The 22,669-nt window shown below is 37.4% G+C and overlaps 1 protein-coding gene across 1 annotated transcript in view; it reads right to left on the minus strand.

Annotated features, from left to right (window-relative positions):
- Window positions 1–1,222: 1,222 nt before the first annotated feature.
- Window positions 1,223–22,669, minus strand: part of epha6 (eph receptor A6) — a 194,162-nt gene continuing 172,715 nt past the window's right edge. Inside the window, exons 10-17 of the mRNA XM_083522744.1 lie at window positions 17,261–17,386; window positions 16,695–16,880; window positions 12,293–12,354; window positions 9,630–9,839; window positions 8,691–8,840; window positions 5,288–5,481; window positions 4,116–4,265; window positions 1,223–2,778 (exon numbers count right to left, since the gene is read on the minus strand). Of these exons, the coding sequence (XP_083378870.1) occupies window positions 2,664–2,778; window positions 4,116–4,265; window positions 5,288–5,481; window positions 8,691–8,840; window positions 9,630–9,839; window positions 12,293–12,354; window positions 16,695–16,880; window positions 17,261–17,386 (1,193 nt within the window). The 3' untranslated portion in view covers window positions 1,223–2,663. The remainder of the gene's footprint in view (window positions 2,779–4,115; window positions 4,266–5,287; window positions 5,482–8,690; window positions 8,841–9,629; window positions 9,840–12,292; window positions 12,355–16,694; window positions 16,881–17,260; window positions 17,387–22,669) is intronic.

Genomic DNA, 22,669 nt, shown 5'->3' on the forward strand with positions numbered 1-22,669 from the left:
GGCCACTGGGACCAAAAAAGTTTGGATTTTTTAACGTTCTTTTTATTGGAAGAGCAGAGAGCGCACTAGTCAGAGCTCGCAACCCGCATCTGTAGCAAACTGCACAAGTTAAAATATATTTGTGTGTATTTCATAGCTGTTTTTTTTTTTTTTTTTATTCCACAGAGGCAGACAGAAGAAAATAAATTGATTTAGTCGCACAAGGACATTTTGCTGGACATGGTGAGGAAAGGTCGGCCAAAACAGTTCAAAACAGTTGTTAAGCTTCTTCAGTAACCATTTATAATTTTTGCGTTTTCTTTTCTGTAGAATTTTCCCAAAAACATACCATTTGCCTTCATTTCAATTCCCCAGGCAAACCGTAATGCATAGAAAAAATGTGCCGCTGTGGCTACAATAAAAGGAGACGTGTTGAATTATGTTCATTGGGTTTCTTGCTTTAGTAATGCCATTGATTCTCAGTGTATGAGATTCCTGTCTGTGATGCTCTGTTATACTGTGGTTGTCAATAAAATTGATGTTTTTTATTGCCATGGCATCATAACGATTGTAGTAAGTGGTGAATAAATTCAGGCAGGACACCACTAAAGGATCAGGTGTAAAATGCATGACATGCCACCGGTAAATGGCAGTGGTTCTCACAGTGGGATCTGCAGACATCTTTTGGTCTGGAGAAGCAAAGCCAGGGTGTTGAGTTATGATTACATTACAAGACATTTACCATAGCCAAAGATACTGTATATTTACATTTACATGTATGGCATTTGCCAGACGCCCTTATCCAGAGCAACTTACAACTGAGCAGGGGAGGGTTAAGGGCCTTGCTCAAGGGCCCATCAGTGGCAGCTTGGTGGTGGTGGGATTTGAACCTGTGTAACAAAGTCCAATGCCTTAACCACTGAGTTATCACCTCCACCTGTATAGTTGTTCACCTGTCTAACTGATTCATTGATTTAATTTGAATAATTAATAATATATCTTAGACTTTATATGTTAAGAAATTCACAATATGCTCTCAAGTTCCAGGCAATTGAAAGAACATGAACTTTTTATACAAAAATATTCAGTACCCTTTACATATGCAATGTTATAGTACATGCCGCAGCATTATCCAGTGGCATTGACTGTCTGTATTAGTATCCGATGGATTCACTCTTACGGGACCTGCGGAGACGCATTCCGTCGAAGTGTCCTGCTAAGAAAAACGAGACGAAAACACACAAAGCATCCATCGTCGTTTATTTCTTACAAACATCCAGCCTAATTGATCCACTTAAACCTCTTAATTACTCCATAATAAATTATAAAAAATAATATACTATAGTATTACTAGTCCCTATTCATTCTAGCGTGTGCAGAAACGATTCATCAGCTTTCCTTTTTGACGAGTCCTCGGTGTCCCGAACGTGTGCTCCTCTACAGGGACAGCCTGTGTGCGTGTGCGTGTTTGGTTATAAGTAATACAGTGCATTAATAGGAGAATACACTAGACTGCAAATAGTGTGTGTCAAGTAAGCAACAAAGGGCATTACTGAATTATTACTGCTAGGTAAGCATGATAACCTGTAAGGTGTGTGTGTGTGTGTGTGTGTGTGTGTGTGTGTGTGTGTGTGTGTGTGTGTGTGTGTGTGTGTGTAAATGAGAGCGAGAAAGATACCAAGGACTTTCTCTGCTACACACAATCCTACATTCAATAAGCGTATTCCTATTTATACTATAACCCGAGCCGAATCTAACTCGCCGTGAATTCGGAATACCTCGTCTCCGTCCGACTAAATAAATAAGTAAATAGATAAATAAAGATAAAATAAAAGAGCTTTGTTAATCTTGTGCATCACAGCAGAGTATGTAGGTCTGTAAGGTGAAGGCCGGCATGTACATTTGAATGTGTGAGGTCCAGTGCTGAAAAGCGAGACCATGGCTTTCAATCTTTTCAACAGGTCCAGAGCGTTCTTGTGCGGCGCGGCATGGCGTACATGACTGCCTGAGGAGGTCGTGGTTTCGTGTGGCATTTTCTTTTCTTTATCCTTTTAACAATTCTCTACTGCCCCTCCCTTAAAATCTTCTGAAAAGACTGCACATATTGCTGCAAGAAAAAAATAAGGAAAAGAAAAAAAAAATACATAAAAAATGAAATAAACACCCCCCCCCCCAACATACACATGTACATATAAATACCAGCATAAATATCAGATGATAAACGATGTTAAATAGCGGTATACAAATCGACACACTCGACATTCAGCGTCTTCTCTGGTTCCTGGAAGTAAATAAATGATAAATATCTATTAAGACACGTACTTTGTTACATTAAAATAGCAAATCTACTATTTCGAAGTTCTCCGACTGTGAATCCAGCCAGTCACGGAACTCGTGTATGACTGACAGATGACATCACCGTAGCACAGCGACAGCGCCATGTTTTGTTTTGTTTTTTCAACCCTGATTGGTTTCGTCCATCTCCCAGAGACTCTTTGTTTCCCCCCCTCCCTTTGATTGCTTTTTCATTTGGAAGCCTTCGACGGCCAGGTTTGGAGAAAGTTCTCTCATCGCGGTTAATAAAACAGCCCAGGCCTGACTATTTGTGTATGCATGTGTGTTCATGTGTATTTGTGTGTATGTGTGTGTGTTTGTTTGTGTGTGTTGGTGTGGGCCGGTCCGTCTCATACGTGGAAGCCACTCTGTTGAATGTGCAGGATTTGCAGTCGCAGTGTCTGTATGCTGCTCACTATCCTCCTCTGGTGGCCGATCAGAGACACGCCAATCCTCCTGACGTCGCTGCCGAGGAGACAAACGACACGAATACTTTGTCAGGTAAAAAAAAAATCTACATTACACCAAAGTATTGAGATCTTTTGAATTGCAACACCTCTGAGACTCTACCTTCAAGTTCTACATTACACCCTATACAACGTATCAAAAAGGTTTGAGACTAGTTTTGTAACATGCCTACAGATGGCAGCACAAGGCTGCTTATACAGGGAGCACCGACCTTCATTAACCAGTGTGCCCAAAGACATCGTCCTATGTACATCGAGAGTTGGTGCTATTTTGGCCACGTGCATTACCATGTCTGCGATTTCAGCAAGTTAGAACAAAAACATTTTCAATTCTGTGTGAAAATGGGCAAATCTGCAGCGGAGACGTATGGAATTATTCAGCAAGTTTAAGAAAATTCTGCAATAAATCGTTTGAGGTATTTTGAGTGGCACATGCGCTTCAAGAGCAGAAGAACATCACTGGAAGACCTTCAATGAGTTCGACCCCGATCATCGGAGAACAATCTACAAATCAACAATCAACAAACAATTGCTGCTATCGTCGGTGTGTCATACGGAAAAGTCCAGGCGATCCTCACATGTAATTTGAACATGCCCAGGAGGGGCGCTAGTTTCAAAACTTTTTGATACCACCTTGTAGACATGATCCACAACCAAAAACTAATAAACAAATAATAATAAGATTTAAAAGACATGTTAGATAGGAAATGTATGGAGATATTTATAGAAAGGAGTCTACAGTGGTAGTGCTTCAGAACAGTTTATATGACAAAATGTATTTTTTTTTCTTTATTCTCAGCAACTATAATCATAATAATAATAATGATCTTTGCTGAGTTGGCAAGTAATTTACAGAAGTCTCTGTTTTCAAAGTCCACACTGAGATGAGCTTTCAAATGTAATCAAGTGTTTTTAAAAAGCTACGTTTCTGTTGACTAAAAACGGCATGTCAGTGTGGACGGAAGACCAAAATGTAGATAAACAAATATGTTTTTAAATGAAAATGTATTAGTGTGGATACGGCCTAAGTATACAGTGTATAAAAAAAAAATCTTAGGTGTTTGTAATGCAAAAAAAACAAAAACAGTTATGTCTTCACATTATGCTTGACACTCTATGCAATGAGTTAATTGTACGTTTTTTTTTTTTTGTTTTTGTTTTTTTGCTGATATCACAATAAGGGTGCAAAATAATCTGATATATTTTATATATAAAAAAAAAACTGTAATTTTAATAATTCAAACATTTTTAAAAACATTTCCCCCTGAGGTTTATTCGTTTTATCACTTTCTCCTATTATAATTTGTTTTGCAGTTGTCACACAGTCGTACTCACTCGATGCTCATGCTGGAGATGGAATCCAGAGTCGTGTACCCTGCAGCTATGAAGTTGCTCTTGTACTGACTCATTTTGATGGAGTCCAGCCAGTCGCCGATGGAAATAAAGAGAGGATAGTCAGGCAGGTCTTCTGGGGATTCTGGTAAACTGTGCAAACACAAAGGACAAAAAACGGACACGTTTTAAAGGTGTACAGAGAGCTGATGGAGATAGAACTCGGCCTTATAAGTCGACAGGTTGTGGTGGGAAACAAATCGAGCCGAAAAAAATGCATATGGCATCACAAATTCACCCATAGAAAGTGGCAAATTGGTCTCATGTGTTAACGAAAGCAGCACGAGATCACCTCGGCAAGGACGGCACTCCCACCGGGAAGGACTGGATAATTAGCTAGAGTCGATAAAGTTCGTCATTAACATTACCGGGGTCATCTACAGACATCTATAATTTATAATTATTACAACCATTCTGCACTGTTAGTTCTGTATGAACGTTTAAAATTACAGAGCAGATTGTACATTATCATTTCATCAAATTGTCCAATCTGTAAATGATGTAAAGACTGTATGCTACAAGACATTGTGCAAATAGTAAAGCCATCGATGGCTGTCATTATACAGCGACCAGGCACACTGTTATGGTCACTGATCAGGCATAATATTATGTTGGTCCCCTTTTGCTCTCAAAAGTCCCGACACGTCAAACATTAACAGCATTAATTTCTTCAGCAATTTGAGCTACAGGAACTCATCTGTTAGATCAGACCACACGGACCAGTCTTTGCTCCCCACGTGCATCAATGAGCCTCGTAACGCCCATGACCCTGTCCCCAGTTCACGACTGTTCCTTCCTTGGACCACTTTTGATAGATACTGACCACTGCAGACCGGGAACACCCTGTAATAACAGCTGCAGTTTTGGAGATGCTCTGCCCCAGTCGTCTAGACATCACAATTTGTCTCTTGACAAACTCGCTCAAATCCTTACGCATGCCCATTTTTCCTGCTTCTAACATCAACTTTGAGGACAAAACTTTCACTTGCTGGTTATAATGTCAAAATATTATGCCTGATCAGTGTCTATAACTGACTTGCAGCTAGGATTAGGGTTGACACGTACAAAATGATGCATGACAGAAGTAGTAGCGTATTGGCTGGAACTGCACCTACCTGTGGACATCCTCCACCAGTGTGAGGAGACTGCTGGGATTGCGGATGAGCTTGTCCAGGAAGCTAAGGATGTCATGGAAGCGAGGCCGCCTGCTGCGCTCCTTCTGCCAGCAATGAACCATTAGCTGGTGCAGAGCCACGGGGCAGCCCATGGGCGCTGGAAGCCTGTAACCCTCCTCTATGGACAGGATCACCTGCAGGGAGGATACACACCGTAGACATTTACACACTCGGGCTCATCTTTCAATCTGGCATCTGAATAAAGTTTTAAAGGATACAACTATCAGTGAACAATGGCATGGAATTGCAATGCCTATATAATGTCTTTGCTTGGATCAACAATTCAACATCAAATTAAGTCTAAAAAAGTAAAAGTATTGATCATTGACAATATGTGACTAATGGACGCAGTTCAGCATCCCACTGTCCTGCACATCAGACCTTTATAAGGAGTTTTCTTCATAGGTGGATGAAGTAAACATACCATGTATTTGAGTTCAAGTAAAGATACACTCTGTGAAATATTACTTAAGTATTGAAAGTACTATGATTTATTATGGCGATAATGTTCCTATTACCATCAACTCTTATGTTACTTTTAGCACACCAGTCTATTAATATAATGGTATTAATGAGTCAAACACTGATTGATACCTAATAAAATGATCATGACAGATGAACCTTGAAGCTACTGTAAACAATTTCCTTTAGAACCAAATGAAATAACAGGATTTGAGAGCAGGCAGTTTTATTTGTATTATAAACTCCAACCCTGATTGGTGGCATGCTACATGATTTTTTAAGTTTGTCTTTAATCATACATAAAAAGGAACGACTGATTTCATAGAATGTAGTTGAGTAAAAAGTAATATATTTGATTTTGAAATGTAGTGAAGCTAAAGGAAAAGTCTCCCCAAATGAAAATACTTGAGTAAAGTATACGTGGAAAAGCTACTCAAGTACAGTAACAAATTACGTTTACATGTTTACCAGAACACAGGGTTATGCTTGTGCTTTTGCTACAGTTTCCCATTTAACACTATGCTTTTACTCCAAAGTAGTGAGGAACAGCACGTTTTTTTCCTTAAATGTGATGGAGTAAAAAGTAACACATTACACATTCTAATGTAGAAATGGAACTGTTTCACAAATGCAAATACTCTAATAACGTCCTGATGCTTGCAAAATCCACTTATATACAATAATAAAGTAAAAACACTCCCCTGACCAGACTACCAGACTAAGGATTTACAATGTCAAATCAAAATTGTCAGGTTTTGCCCATAGTCAACTGATTAAGGGCAATGCGGATAAACATTCATAAAACAATTCCATATAACAGTTTAAAGCCACGAATTACAGAACATTATACAAAGATTGGGCGGGCACGAAAAATAAATAGCAGACAGGATTTGCATTTCACATGTTGGCAAATCAAATTAAATTGGCAAAATTGTCTGTGTGAGTGTGCTCTAAGTACAGTGCAACTTTAAAAAACAATTACAAAAAATGTACAGAATTAAATGAAAACGAAATTAAAATGAAATAAATGAAGATTATACCTTTACGGACAGACATTGTTCAATATTTAAATTCCTGCCACCAAGATTCTTCTATGTCGGTCACAGAAGGTAAATGAAACTGCAATCTGTCACGGGGGAGTATCTTTCTTTTCACATTTTTTTACAGAATTATCATCATAGGGTGTATAATAACTTATTGGGAGAAAACTGGTAGTTCTATGTGAAATCAGGCATCTCATCACTTTGTTGATCCCAATTCTGTTTTCCCAACCTCTTTCTCCTTATGCTCTCCTGCACTTCCTCATTCCACCACCACGTCTCCTTGTCCTCCTTTCTATTTTCAGATGTCACACCAAGTACTTTTCTAGTTGTCTCCCTCATCACTTCTGCAGTAGTTGCCCAATCATCCAACACCTCTTCACCACCACTGAGCCCCTGTCTGACCTCTTCCCTGAATCTCACACTACAGTTTTCCTCCTTTAGTTTCAACTATTTTATTCTTCTTTCAGGCCTCACTCTCCTCCTCTTTTTCTTCACCTCCAAAACCATCTTACAGACCACCACCCGATGCTGTCTAGCTACACTGTCCCCTGCCAACACCTTACAGTCTCCAATCTCCTTCAGGTTGAAAGGTGGTTCTGTCTCCTGCATAAAACATAATCCACCTGTGTGCACCTTCCTCCACTCTTATATGTCACCCTATGCTCCTCCTTCTTCTTAAAATAAGTGTTCACCACTGCCATTTCCATCCTTTTTTGCAAAATCTACCACCATCTGCCCTTTCACATTCCTCTTCGTTAGGTCATACCTACCCATTACCTTCTCATCACCTCTGTTCCCTTCACCTACATGAACATTAAAGTCTGCCCCAATCACCAATCGTTCATTCCTGGGTATACCTTCATCCACTTCATATAATTCACTCCAGCATCTTTCCTTCTCCATCTCACAACCCACATGTGGAGCATAAGCACTAATGACATTTATCATCATCCCTTCAACTTCCACTTTCACAATCATCACCCTATCAGAAACTCTCTTCACCTCTACTACACACTTACTGTACTCTTCCTTCAGAATCACCCCTACACCATTTCTCTTTCCATCCACACCATGATAAAACAGTTTAAACCCACCTTCAATGTTCCTGGCCTGACTCCCTTTCCACTTGGTCTCCTGAACACACAACATATCTACCTTTCTCCTCTCCATCATATCAGCTACTTCTCTCCCTTTATCGGTCATAGTACCAACATTTAATATACCAACCCGAACCTCCACTCTCCACCCTCTTCCACCCTGTTGTCTCTGTAGATGCCTTCCTCCTCTCCTTCCCCTCCTTCAGCCAACAGTAGCCCAATTTCCACCGGTACCCTGTTGGCTAAAGATACCTGTGGCGGTCATTGGTAACCCGGGCCTCGACCGATCTGGTATGAAATTCTGATATAACAAAACATAATGTTTATATTTATGTTTGCATATGATACAGTTTGTTCAAATTTATATTTAAATACTATAAATTCCTGGGAATTCCTATACATTCCTGATAAGTTTCCAACTTGGAAATTTTCCCAAGTCTCAATAGAAAGTTTCCGGAAATTTAACAGACATTTTCCACCCCTTTGCAACCCTAGGAACGACTGATATGGTGGCGAAGTTTCTTTTTATTTCACCGTGTCGCATTGTGCTGTTAGATGGTCCAGCATGAATATACTGTAGTGACTGTAGTGATTTGTAAAGATGATGTGTTCTAATGTGAGTCTGGTTTTCATTCTCATAAAGTCTTTCTCGCTATTAAAGATCTATATCTACATCAGGAAAGCATGCACTGTGAATGCAAAAAAAAAACACCTTAACAAATAAATTAAAAGTGAGCTCACATCCTGATTGGACATCTCCCAGTATGGCCGCTCTCCATAAGACATCACTTCCCACATGACAATGCCGTAGCTCCAGACATCGCTGGCTGAGGAGAACTTCCTGTACTGGATGGCCTCCGGAGCTGTCCAACGGATGGGAATCTTCCCTCCCTGAAAAAAAAAGGTATCAATATCTTTTCACTTCAATCTTCAACTTCATCTTCGTACACTTCAGGTCAGTTCATCTTTCTTAAAAAAAAAAGATCAGTCTAGTTGTAAGAGGGTTTCGTGTCATCCAGAGAAGATCCCATTTCCACATAATTCACTACTCCTGAAAATTCAATACGTGAGGATTGTGTTAGCCGACCAAAGACTTTCTCTCATACGGTATTAAGAGTATATTTTTGCAGACACTCCATTATCTTCTCACGCTATCATCCTACAGAAATGGCTCTCAAAGTCCACTTATACTCCACACACTCAACTCGGTTACACAGCCTGGACCTGGGATAAACCGCTTTTGGTTTTTTGAGTCCAGCTGCATAGCCGGGTCTCAGACTCATAATCCAGACAAATTAAAGAAAATGATAGCAAAAGACTGTTTTGGAGCCAGTATCAGCATGGAGCCAGAGATCATTTGACCAATAATACAGAAGTGGAATGTCGTTTTGGGGTTTCTCAAGTTCAATCTTTACCAATTCTATTTACCATAAACTTTTTATTTAATCAGTGTTACATGAGATTTAGCACCAGTGTGATTCAGGAAAACATAAGTGTCGAAACAAAGCCAGACAGACAGAAAAATATCAGATAGATAGACAGACAGACAGACAGATATATATATATATATATATATATATATATATATAGAGAGAGAGAGAGAGAGAGAGAGAGAGAGAGAAAGATAGATATGTCTATATACTAGAGTTTTTGTAGAGCAGGTGTGTGTGTGTATCTCACTGTAGTGGTGTAGGATGCCTCTGGGTCGTCCTCCAGGACCCTGGACAGGCCGAAGTCCGACACCTTACACACCAGGTTGTCATCCACCAGAATGTTCCGTGCTGCCAGGTCCCGGTGGACGTATCCGATGTCGGACAGATACATCATACCGGAGGCGATGCCGCGCAGCATACCGACCAGCTGGATGACGGTGAAGTGTCCGTCGTGCTTCTTCACAGTAAAAGAGACAAAACACACACATGCACACAAGAGTTAGAAAGCCATTGCTAAAGAAAATACAGCCGGTAACAATCTCACCCATATCTGTTTCTAACAGATCAGTAAACAATTTGCCTCCAGATCATCTCTGAATTTTTAACCAATAAAATATTAAAATATTGTTTAATGTTTTTATGTTTAAATGCCCAAGAAACTGCTAAAAATGGTGTAATGTGCATCTACACCTTAACCTCTTAAAAATGCAACAATCTATTTATATTCATGATATGAAAACAGCCCACCTTTCCCAATGTTAGTATGGTTCTATTAGAAAAAACAGCCTTTATGCCAGTATTATTATTTACTTATCTTTTTATTTTTTTTTTTCTACAATAAATGAAAGGGCAACACGATGTACTGTACTTTAGCATATTTATAAATGTACAGTATATAATAAAAATTCTGTCATTATATACATTTACTATTGAAATATGTATATATTGCATGTATCAGGCATTAGACCATTGTCATTATGCAAAGAAATTTCTGCATACTTTTTTTTTTTTTTGCTATGTATCAGAACTCTGAAGGCATTTCAGCTTCTCCTAGTTATTTACAGTCACGCTTGAAGAAAATACTACCACGCGTTTTCACGTTAAATGTTTTCAAAGCACTAGCGGAGGAAGATGGATGGAGAAGCAGATTTATTTTTAGCGCTAATCTTCCACTGGTGCAGCGTGTGAGGGAAGTAAGACAAGGCTAAAAAAAAGCATGTGGATTCCTGACTGTGAGTCTGACAAACATCTCGAAACAGTCGAACATTCTAAATAGTTGAAACAAGTCCATCTGATAATATTAATTCGTTAACTAAATAAATAGGCGGAAATTGAGGGAGAAGTGATAGATAGATAGATAGATAGATAGATAGATAGATAGATAGATAGATAGATAGATAGATAGATAGATAGATAGATAGATAGATAGATAGATAGATAGATAGATAGATAGATAGATAGACTTATGAGGAAGAAGACAGCCAGTCAGACGGACGGACAGACAGACAGACAGACAGACAGACAGACAGACAGACAGACAGACAGACAGACAGACAGACAGATAGACTTATGAGGAAGAAAACAGTCAGTCGGACGGACGGACGGACAGACAGACAGACAGACAGACAGACAGACAGACAGACAGACAGACAGACAGACAGACAGACAGACCCACAGATAGATAGATAGATAGATAGATAGATAGATAGATAGATAGATAGATAGATAGATAGATAGATAGATAGATAGATAGATAGATAGATAGATAGATAGATAGATAGATAGATAGATAGACTTATGAGGAAGAAAACAGTCAGTCGGACGGAGAGACAGACAGACAGACAGACAGACAGACAGACAGACAGACAGACAGACAGACAGACAGATAGATAGATAGATAGATAGATAGATAGATAGATAGATAGATAGATAGATAGATAGATAGATAGATAGATAGATAAATAGATAGATAGACTTATAAGGAAATAGACAGACAGACAGATAAAGAAAGTGTCTTTATCTCACAGCTGCATTTGAAAGATAAGCAACTTTCGAATATTAAAATTCAATTACACAACAATGCCCCTGTACACAAAGCCATCTTCATGATAGCAAATGCTTTTCTTAAGTTGGAGTGAAAGATCTCCGGTTACAGTGCCATGATCTTAACTCTATTAAACACCTTTGGGGTGAATTGGAACACTTCTTGCACACCAGGCCCCCTCACCTCACCTACAATAGTACCTGAATTTACTAACACCCTTGTGTCTGAATGAGCACAAATCTCCACACTCCAAAATCTAGTGGAACATCTTCACAGAAGAGCGGAGATTTTTATAACAGGAAATGGGGACTAAATTTGGAATTAGATGTAAAAAAAAAAAACATACAAATGTCATACTCAGGGGTCCACAAACATTTTTCCTTATAGTCTATTAGGTATATATAAAAGTGCTGGCTTAGAGGTGTGTGTGTGTAAATATACCAGACTTCATCATGCAAGTCAAAAGTCAACACAGGTGGTACTATACACGGTGGTAAAAACGAGACAATGTTCCTCCAGAACCCTGGTGCTACACTAAACCTAGAGCTACAAAACACAACATAAAGCAACTTAAAGTGCATCGAGTGCAACCTAGTGCAAACAGTGCAGACGAAAAACAGTACAGACAGACAACAGTACAGACAGACAGACAACACACAAGACTGTGTGGGACAAATACACATAACACAAGATAGCACCAACCAGTAAACCTACTGTATACTCTAAATATACAGTACTGTGCAAAGAGGACTATAAAGACTATAACCAAGAGTATATGTAAATAGTTCAAAATCAGCAGGAATAAATGTGAACAGTGTGAACACCGGGTTAATAATTCTTTAAAGCTTGTTCAAATTTTTCATTACCCTCAGAAAAGAGTCCAATGAGCCATTCTCCATGTACTCCACCACGATCATCACAGGACGGCCTACACACACACACACACACACACACACACACAAACAAAAAACGGCATAAATTAATCATGAACAATATAACAGGCGGTAAATAGAGATTGATGAAATAACAAGAACGGAGGAATAAACCATATTCCTTCTATTCCTAAACCTATTAGGAGTGGAGTCACCGAATAATCAGTTTCAGCGACTCGACTTCACAACAGGCTCCTTATTTTCTTATAACACAACCTTTTGCGTGTTTTTTTTATCCCCCTTATATACCACAAGCAAATTTACAATGCAGTGTCAAATCCAACACAAATAATCTTAATGCTGATGGTGATTAGAACATTTTTTCCCTGATTATACTGTATGCCAAACTCCTGCCATCACAGCTGGTCATTTTATTATTTAAATACTCATTATTCCTGTTTTATCTTTTGAGGCAATTAAATGTGAACAATTCAACCATTTATCATGATTTTTATTTGCAAGCAGGGTATAAAAATCTCTATTCCCATAGCGTGTGAACCGAAACAGTAAAACAACGAAAACAAAACACACATTAAACAACTTGATAGTCAAAACAATACTTTCAGCAGTTTTTATTTTAATTATAGATGCTCTCAGTTTCTATTCTACGAAGGCGTTTTACTGCCATGTTAAAAGAAATAAAATAAGATTACGAGATTAAAGTCCTAAAAATATGAGTCAACTTTTTTTTTAGAATAAAGTCGACATTTTTTGAGAATAAAGTCAAAATGATGAGAATACAGTCGAAATATTTCGAGAGTAAAGTCAAAACCGCAAGACTAAAATAGAATTTTATGGAGAGTAAAGTAAACATTTGTGAGAATAAAGTGGAAATTACAAGAATAAAGTAAAAAATTATGAGAACAAAGTAGAAATTACAATAGAATTTTATTGAGAATAAAGTTGAAATTACGAAATTGCGTAAGAAAAAAGTAAAAAAAAAAATGACGAGAATAAAGTTGGAATCTTTTGAAAATAAAGTCAAAATTACGAGAATAAAGTCAAAATTACAAGAAGAGTCAAAATATTTTGAGAAATAAGTAGAAATTACAAAAATGAAATCAAACTATTTTAAAAATAAAGTCGAAATTATGAAATTGCGAGAATAAACTAAATATTCTGAGAATAAAGTCATAGCAATACAAGATTAAAGCGGTAATATTTTAAGAAACGTTCGTTGTCTTGTGGTGCATCAGCATGGAGTTATATTATATAATTAGTAGGGATGGGGGAATTAACGCGTTAATCTTTGCGATTAATTTTAGATGTTTAACGCGTAAAAAAAAAAATAACGCAATTGACGCAGCACTTTTTTTTTTTTTTTTTTTTTTTTTTGCTCGTTTCCATGACTTCCTATTGCTTATTGTGAATGTGCCGAACAGTCACCCTGTCATGATGGAGATGAACAAAGATGGAGTTTTAGGAGGAATGTTTACATTTAAAAAGTTGCCTGATGGCCTGTTTGATAAAACAAAGATGGTGTGTACGATTTGCAAAGCTGAATTCAGATATTATAGAAGCAATTCGTCTTTAATCTACCATTTAAAAGCAAAGCACCCAGGTGCTAGCAACATAACTAGCGAGGCTACAGGATCGCCTCGCCAATTCACGTTACTAGAGTGCTACAGTAATCGTGGCAGGCCATTGACCAAACCTGTCACTGATAAATTAACCGATGCTTTAGCTAAATGGATAGCTAGAAACTGCCGCCCAGTTAGCACTGTGGAAGACGAGGGACTGAGAGAAATCATGCAAATTGCATCGGGAGACACGTCTTACAATCTACCCTCGAGAAGAACGATTATGTCGAGAATACACAGTTTGTATGACAGCGAGAGGGCGCGAAGGATGGACATATTAGAGAAAGCAAAATATGTCGCTCTCACAGGAGATGACTGGACATCGGTGAGCAATGACAACTACTTGGGTGTCACAGCGCACTTCATAGATGAAGAGTGGCGATTGCGTTCGTTTGCCCTTACTGTGAGTCAGACCACAGAGCGCCACTTTGCAGAGGCATGCGCTGAACATGTTTTGGATGCGCATGCGCACAGCTACTCTGTGGTTCTGTGGAGAGTCTGTTTACAGTTCAAATGTCATTAAAATGTTATGTCATTAAACACTTTGTGTTGTTTAATTTAATTAGGTGATTCTACATGTAAATATTGATGATAACAAGCTTGGGGGAAAACACAATTAATTGCAATTAATTACAGAAAATTTGCAATTAATTAGTTAATTTTTTTTAATCGATTCCCAGCCCTAATAATTAGTTAATGGACACTGCATCGGTTATGTGGGAAAATTAATTTATTCAGAAGAAAATATAGATTTTGTGTAGTCTGAAATATCGATGGTTACATCTGCATGCTATTCGAAGAGATTTTTTTTTCTCAAGAGACTATGAGGATAATGATCAAAGAAATCGCCCCTAAAAGAGTTGAACGCCGACTTTCTTCTCCTCAAAATATTATGAATTTATTCTTGTATTGCTACAATGACGTCGTAATTTTCTGCCGTGTGTGGCTGTGGCCATTTTGTTGCTCTGCACACGTCCCTTCAAAATCCCCAGCATGGGAGATCAGAATGGATGCCAGGTACAACACTTATCACAATGCATTGTGGGATTGAAAGCAAAATAAATAAATAAATAATACAAATAAAAATAGTGCATTGTGCACAAGCTTTAGTCTTTATAATCTTTATCTATCTCATCTAATAGTTCCTACACACACACACACACACACACACACACACACACACACACACACACACACACACACACACACACACACACACTTTTAAAGTAACTGAAAAGCAGTTACGCAATAACACCTCCCGAGTACAACCCGTGTGATCGGAGCACTTCATATCACGTTGTTCTGCCCCTCAGCCAATCGGCCTGAACATCTCGCCTTGATTTCTCGAATTATCCCAACACAGCTTGAGCGATTACACTGATTAACAGATTCCCCCCCTGGTGTGAGAGGCATTAAGGAAAGAAAAAAAGAGAAAGACAATAAATAAAATACATAAATAAATAAATAAGAATAAAAACGAATGGAGAGAAAGGACATGGGATGACCCTGTAATTCCTGCCTGATCTGTTTGTTTATCTGAAAAGAAATCAGGGATTATTTGATATAATGGCAACCTGAGGATCTTCTTTAAATCACATTTATAGTGTAGTAGATCTATTTTTTTTTTTTACAGCTGTTTTATTGAGTGCTGCATTCAGATAGTGATGATAGAAGTTATAAATAATAATAATGCACTTTTTATGATATTTTCATATTGTACATTATATGGACTTAAAGTTGTTTATAATAATGTAACTTCTTTAATAATTGTAATTTAATGCAATTAATAATGTAACTGGTTTTAAACAAGAAATTAGGAGAACAATTAACATCATGATGGTTCTGAGCAGCACATTCTGAAATTCCACTGCAGACTTCTAGTTACATTTTTTTTAGCCTATAAATAAATTTAATTTTTTTATCCATTTATTGCTACATCTGAAATATTCAAGTTGCCTTCTAAATATAACTATAGTTACATTAACCAACATTAGAGTTTTGTAAGTTTTGGAAACTCCTTCTATAAATGTTAAATACGTGTTTCCTTACAAAAAAACTTCTATATAATGGATTAAACATCATTCTATTATTTGCTTAAATAACAAAAAACTCTCCACATTTCTCCAAATATTCGTTCACTGAGCTAGTCCATGAATTAGTAATTTCTATAGAAACAATAATGTATTAGAGGTTTTTAAACGTATATGAATATAAAGCCAGAAATGCTGTTATTATAGAGAGAATTAGCCAACACCAAAATCTGACCAATCATATTTAAGAATTCAAGTAAACACTAGCGAAGAAAACACCATTTGATAATTTAATAATATTAAAATATATTTATCTGTTAGAGATTAGAGACTTGTTTTGAAATGCACAACATGGCAACCCTGAGTCTACCTCCCATTTCTGTTAAAAAACAAACAAAAAAACAACAAACACAAACAGCATAAGTGACCTAATGGAACGTGAGTCCAACAACATTGCAGCGATGCTGTAAAACATTAACACAAACAATTTTTTTAGAGGCCCAACATGAAAGAAGGACAGTCTTTGAAGCAAATACGATTATTTGTAAAATGTTTTTGAGCTGAGCTGAGCTGGGAAACTAAAACTGTGTAACAACATTGAAAAAATTGTATTCAATGTTATCAATGTTTTTGCATAGTTTATTGAGCAACATATTAATTACATAAGTATCTGTGTCTGACGGTTCGTATATGATGATGGAGGACGCAGTAGGAGTGTTATCTTACTCTTCGTGACCACGCCCTCCAGCCTGATGATGTTGGGGTTGTCGAACTGTCCCATGATGCTTGCCTCTCGCAGGAAGTCTCGCCTTTGACGCTCTGTGTAGCCACCCTTCAAGGTCTTTATGGCTACGGGGATCTCTTTCTTCCCTGGGGTGCGGAGACGGCCACTACACACTTCCCCAAACTCTCCTGTTGTGCAAACACACACACACACACACACACACACACACACACACACACACACACACACACACACACACACACACACACACACATTGTACAAATGTGATTTACCTGTATATTATTACTCGTCACTAGATGGCAGTAGCATAATTGTAGAAAAGAGGCCCATGTTGTACAAATGTTTGTACCCACCGAGAACCCATTTAAAGTATATAACTTTTTTGCTAAAAATATACAGTATATTAAAAAAAAATTATAGACTTTTCGACATCACAAAAGAGGTACTTGAATTTTCAGAAATGCATAAAAACATTTTTAAATCCGTGCGATCAGGATGCACTCTGGTGCAATAAACACACACAGGAAAATGAAATAAAGACTCGTACCGGCTCCAATGACTCTCTCTATACGAATCCGAGACGGGTCGATCTCCTTTGCAAAGTCATGAACTGCCTGAGTCGGATCCTCGTAAGTGTCTGGATCGATGTAGGTCTTAATTCCCGGGAACGGCACTGCAAAGGAGACACACGCCGGAAGGAAGACAAAGGAGTTAGGAAGAAGTCTACAGGATCTTGAGCAGGCTTCATTAGTACCTCATGAAGGGATTGAGGAATAACTGACCACATCATGCAATTCCTATACCTGCTCACTGTGCAGAATCATGCTATTAATTGAATAATAATAATGCAGGTGTATTAGAAGTAGGTTAGATGAAACGATTTGGGGATTTTTTTTCACTGCTGTAATAAACCAAATTTTGTTATTAAACCATATAATGTCTTCCCGTGGGCTCACCACCTGCACGAGGGACCGTAAGGGACCGGTGCTGAGAGGATTGGGCAGCAGTCGAAGGCGGGGGCTTTGACAGCCCGATCCTTGGACACGGAGAAGTGTCTGGGGAATCTGCTTAGACTGCTCCCCCGCGACCCGAAATACGGATAACTGGGAGAAGATGAAATGATGAACCATATAATGTGTTCTTTATTTTTTCTCGACAGGATGTTAAGTGTGCGGTGTTGTCACCTGCTGGCTGTAATCGCCATGTCACACGAGGAGTAATTGCTTTTTCTGTGTATTGCTAAGTCGTTCTAATTGTAATTGCTTCAACTCATTACTGCCCCAGATTTATAATTACTTAAAAGCTTGAGTGTTCGAATGCATTCAAGTAGTAATGAGGCTATAATTTTATACTGCCACAGACATAATAAGCAGAATGCGCTTAAAAAAAAATAAACGCTCTCTAAAGAGTTTTAATGGTTTTGTTCTACAACATCCTACAACATTTAAGTTTTATCCTACAATATCTTTACACTATTTGTTTGTTTGTTCATCGCATTTACTACAACTAGAGAACCAGGGAAATGGCAAGAAGCCAAAAACCTTCCATTCAACAATCGAGTTCTTGCGCTGTCCAGCACTGGAAGGTGCTGAAATGGCGCTAAACGTTCATGTATCCTGTTGTCACATGCGCTCCGTGCTTCAAACAGACTTCCCATGAACTTATTTTCATACTGTTATTTATGGTAAATTACCTTCAGCTTTAAATAAAAGTGTTAAAAAGTGAGTCAGACAGGACTTAAGCCTTTTTTTTTTACTTTTCTTTATTGTTTTTCTATCGACATTTTAAGCCTGACCTCAACATAAAACTCTGTCTTGTCTGAACTGTTAATATTTTATATAAACATGTTCATTGTAAGATTTTTAGTGTTTAAATGTAATAATATTATGAATAATAATCATCTTTATTTTATATAACACCTTTAAAAGTTATATCTCAAAGCGCTTTAATCTAATTAATGAAATAATAATAATAATAATAATAATAATAAAAATAAAAATAATAATCAATAAAAATCAATAAAATTAACATTACAGATATTGTACATCACAAAAAAATAAATAAAAACCACCTGAAAGCTATCCTGACAAAGTAAGTTTTAAGAGCAGATTTGAAAACAAAGATTCAGCTTGTCTAATCTTAATGGGAAAAGATTTCCAAAGTTTTGGTGCACATTAAGGAAAAACCTATGATGATCATCCATAGAATGTAAACGGTAGGAGAAACAACTAAAAGACCAGAATCAGAGGAGCGGAGATCACACCTTGGAATGAATGCGGTTAAGAGCTGTGACAAGTAATGAGGTGCAATACCATGTAGGGCCTTAAAATTCAGCATGAAAATTAAAAAAGTCAATCTGGAATCTAACAGAGACCTACTGAAACGACTCCAAAACCAAAGAAGTACGCTCAGGTATCAGGTATCATGGAGCGCAATCTTGCAATGTTCCTGTGTAGAAAATGTGTTTTTAACTGTATTCGGAACATACTGAAAGTTAACTCTGTGTCAAAATCACCCCCAAATTGTGCTTATAAATATAAACCAAATTGAAATCAACAGCTGGTGACTTTTAATTAATAACACATTTTTGTAGTACCCATGACTTGCATTATTCAGCCAATTACAAGTTCGTTTCTGTAATCAAATACACCGATCAGGCATACCATTATGATATTATGATATTATAACAGGTGCAATGAATAACACTGATTATCTTTTTATCAAGGCACCTGTTAGTGGGTGAGATATTATCAGGCAGCAATTTGTCCTCAAAGTTGACGTGTTGGAAGCAGGGAAAATGGGCAAGCGTAAGATTTGAGTAAGTTTGACGAGGGCCAGATTGTGACGTCTAGACGTCTGGGTCAGAGCATCTCCAAAACTGCAGCTCTTGTAGGATGTTCCCGGTCTGCAGTGGTCAGTATCTATCAAAAGTGCTCCAAGAAGGCAACAGTGGTGAACCGGCGACAGGGTAATGGGGGGCCGAGGCTCACTGAGCGAATGCTGGCCCGTGTGGTCTGGTTCCACAGACTACTCGAGACTGTTTTGCCAGCAAAAGAGGGACCAACACAATATTAGGCAGGTGGTCATAATGTTATTCATGGTCGGTGTATCAGTATATTAAATATAAAATAACTTAATCTGGTCCTTAAATAGGTCATAACACTCTCATTACAGTTCCACAGTTAAATCGTTTACATAGTTATAGCTGTAGAATCCATGGAAGTGGAGTGCACGCAAGTGCCGCAATCTAACCTCGCTTTCATTGCTTTCCCATGAGAGAAATATGCAACGCTCATGACTTGTGTCATGAAACGTGCTGCGCAATCAGCAGTCTGTTATTCCTACAAGCTTTTCGAGCACCAGCACTTGTTCGCTCTGACAATGTACACGCACTTCACGTCATCAGAGATCAAATCAAATGCCTTTCGATTTTCATAAGCAAATTATAGTTATGGATGGACATTTCTGGATTCTAACATTAGTAAATATTTGCTCAATTTCAGCTCTATAGTGCCACAAAGTTTTTTCTTTATTTATTATTACATTTTCTCAGGGACTTGAAGAAACCATAAGCTTTTCATTAAACCAGTGACTATAGTGTCCTTTTTTTCCTGTCGAAAACAGACACAAAAAGTGTGAGAATCCACTCGTTATCCTCAACCTTGAGTTTAAAAAGCTATTTGACGCATTATCAGTCATCTCTCTCTCTGAGACTACAACGAGTGATGCAAAATTACCGTTGATGGATGAAGGACACTGTTCTTTTACACGAAAATAAAAATACAAATTTCCCGCCTATTTATTTCTAATTGAGTAAAAATTACAAAAGTATCCACTCTTAAAAGACCTAAAGTATAAAAAGTAAAAGTAGGGTTGTCTGAGAACTGCAAGTTTTGTATAAAAGTAAAAGTAGTGTTGTCTGAGAACTGCAAGTTTTGTATGTAGTGATGGAAAAGTTTCCCTACATAAAAAAAGTCCAGACGCTTAAAAAATTTACTAATTTACATGAACTTAATTTATATTCTTCTTCTTCCTGAAGTCATTGTCGTAAAATTTTCAGAACGTACTGCAGCAATCATACCCAGCAGATAATCCCAAACACACCACAGAGAAAATTAGTCGTGGACAGTAATTCAATAAATGTAATTGGTTACTGTACTTAAGCAGTTTTTTTACTGACGTATTTCCATTTGGGAAGACTTTTACTTTAACTTCATTACATTTCAAAGTCAAATATCTGTCATTTTACACAACTACATCTTGAGAAATCAGTCGTTCCTTTTTATTTATGAGGGAAAAACTCGGTCAAGCACCACCAGCAACCCACCAATCAGGGTCGAGCGCAAGCTCAGTTTTAAACTTGTTTTGATTGGTGCTTGGTGTATCTCCTGATCAGCAACATACAGTTCAGCAAGCAGAACTTTTAGAGAGAATTAAATAATGGAAGAATTTCCTGACTCGAGTTTGCCACATCACTCGTGGCCTAATTTGCGACTCATGATCATTTTGTTAGAACCAGTGTTTGACTTATTAATATCATTCTATTAATAGATTGTTGTGCTAAAAGTCACAGAGTCTTCACATAAACTGAATTGATTAAGTAATCATAGTACTTTGGATACTTAAGTCAATTTAAAGGCAAATACTTTTTGTACTTTTACTCAAGTGAAAGTTTAAAGGAAGCACTTTGACCTTTACTGGAGTCATATTTTACTGAGTGTACTGTATCTCCACTTTAACTCAAGTACATGGTTTGTGTACTTTTGTCCACATTGGAAAAAATGTAGCTTGGTTATCGTGTTGTTTTTGAAGACATCTGAGCATCCGGTAAATGGTGTCAATATTGTGTTTCACATAGATGGTCCAACATGAATACACAGTAAAGATTTGCAAAGATAATGGGCTCTATTGTGTACACATACTTATAAATGTACCTAAATACAATATCCAATATAAAAAATATGTTTGTCCAATATCCAATGTAAAAAACTAACTTTGGTATAATGAAGCCAAAGGTAAATGTAAGTGCAGATTTGTATGATTTTTAGTCGAAAAAAATAAACATAAAATCCAAACCAAAACAAAAACCCTGACCTAGGAACGAGACTATGGAAGGCTAAGCAACAAACCGACAACAGAAACATCATAAAGTGACACAACAACTTGAACTTTGTTGAAAAACGTGTGTGATTAGTGACATGTGCAATACAATGGAGGTGCAGGGAAGTGTATTTCCTGTGCCCCTCCTAAAACCTTCCTAAGGTGAATAGATGGTTAATATCCTGTGTGTTGCCTTGAGCCTCATAAATGAAAGTATATGCATTTGCTATATGAATGATAAAAATGTACACCAACATCAACTCTCAGATTTTACATGAGATTTTAAAAAGTTTTTGCATGAAGCTTACACAATTTAACTCTATCATTATCATTATCATTATTATTATTATTAATTATTATTAATATAAGGTAATTAAAGCCATGTCCTGTCCATAAACATGACAGTAAAAAACCTCTAGATATAATCTCAGACATTCATAATCTCATAATCACATTCATTTTTTTCACCAGGAAGGAGGTCTATTCAATAAACGTACTATTATATTTTATTTCTTCCTCTGTCCACAGATATTCATGCTTACTGGCGTACACAGGGGCGGATCTAAAAAAAATGATTTATAGTGGCAAGGGGTCGACATAAAAATTATGAGGGGTGGCAACAATGAAGATATCAGGTCCAGGTAAAGTCAGTCAGTCTTTAGTACATTTTTATAGACCATTCTAAAAATACACCGAATATGTATATCATTCTTGTATCCACAAGAACCATGCAAGGATGTTTCTAAAAATACCTTGCATGGTTCTTGTGGAAACAATAATGATATACCTATTCAGTGTATTTTTAGAATGGTCTATAAAAATGTACTAAAGACTGACTGACTTTACCTGGACCTGA

This window comes from Silurus aristotelis (genome assembly GCF_946808225.1).
Source record: "Silurus aristotelis genome assembly, chromosome: 20".
In the NCBI taxonomy this organism is placed as follows: Eukaryota; Metazoa; Chordata; class Actinopteri; order Siluriformes; family Siluridae; genus Silurus; species Silurus aristotelis.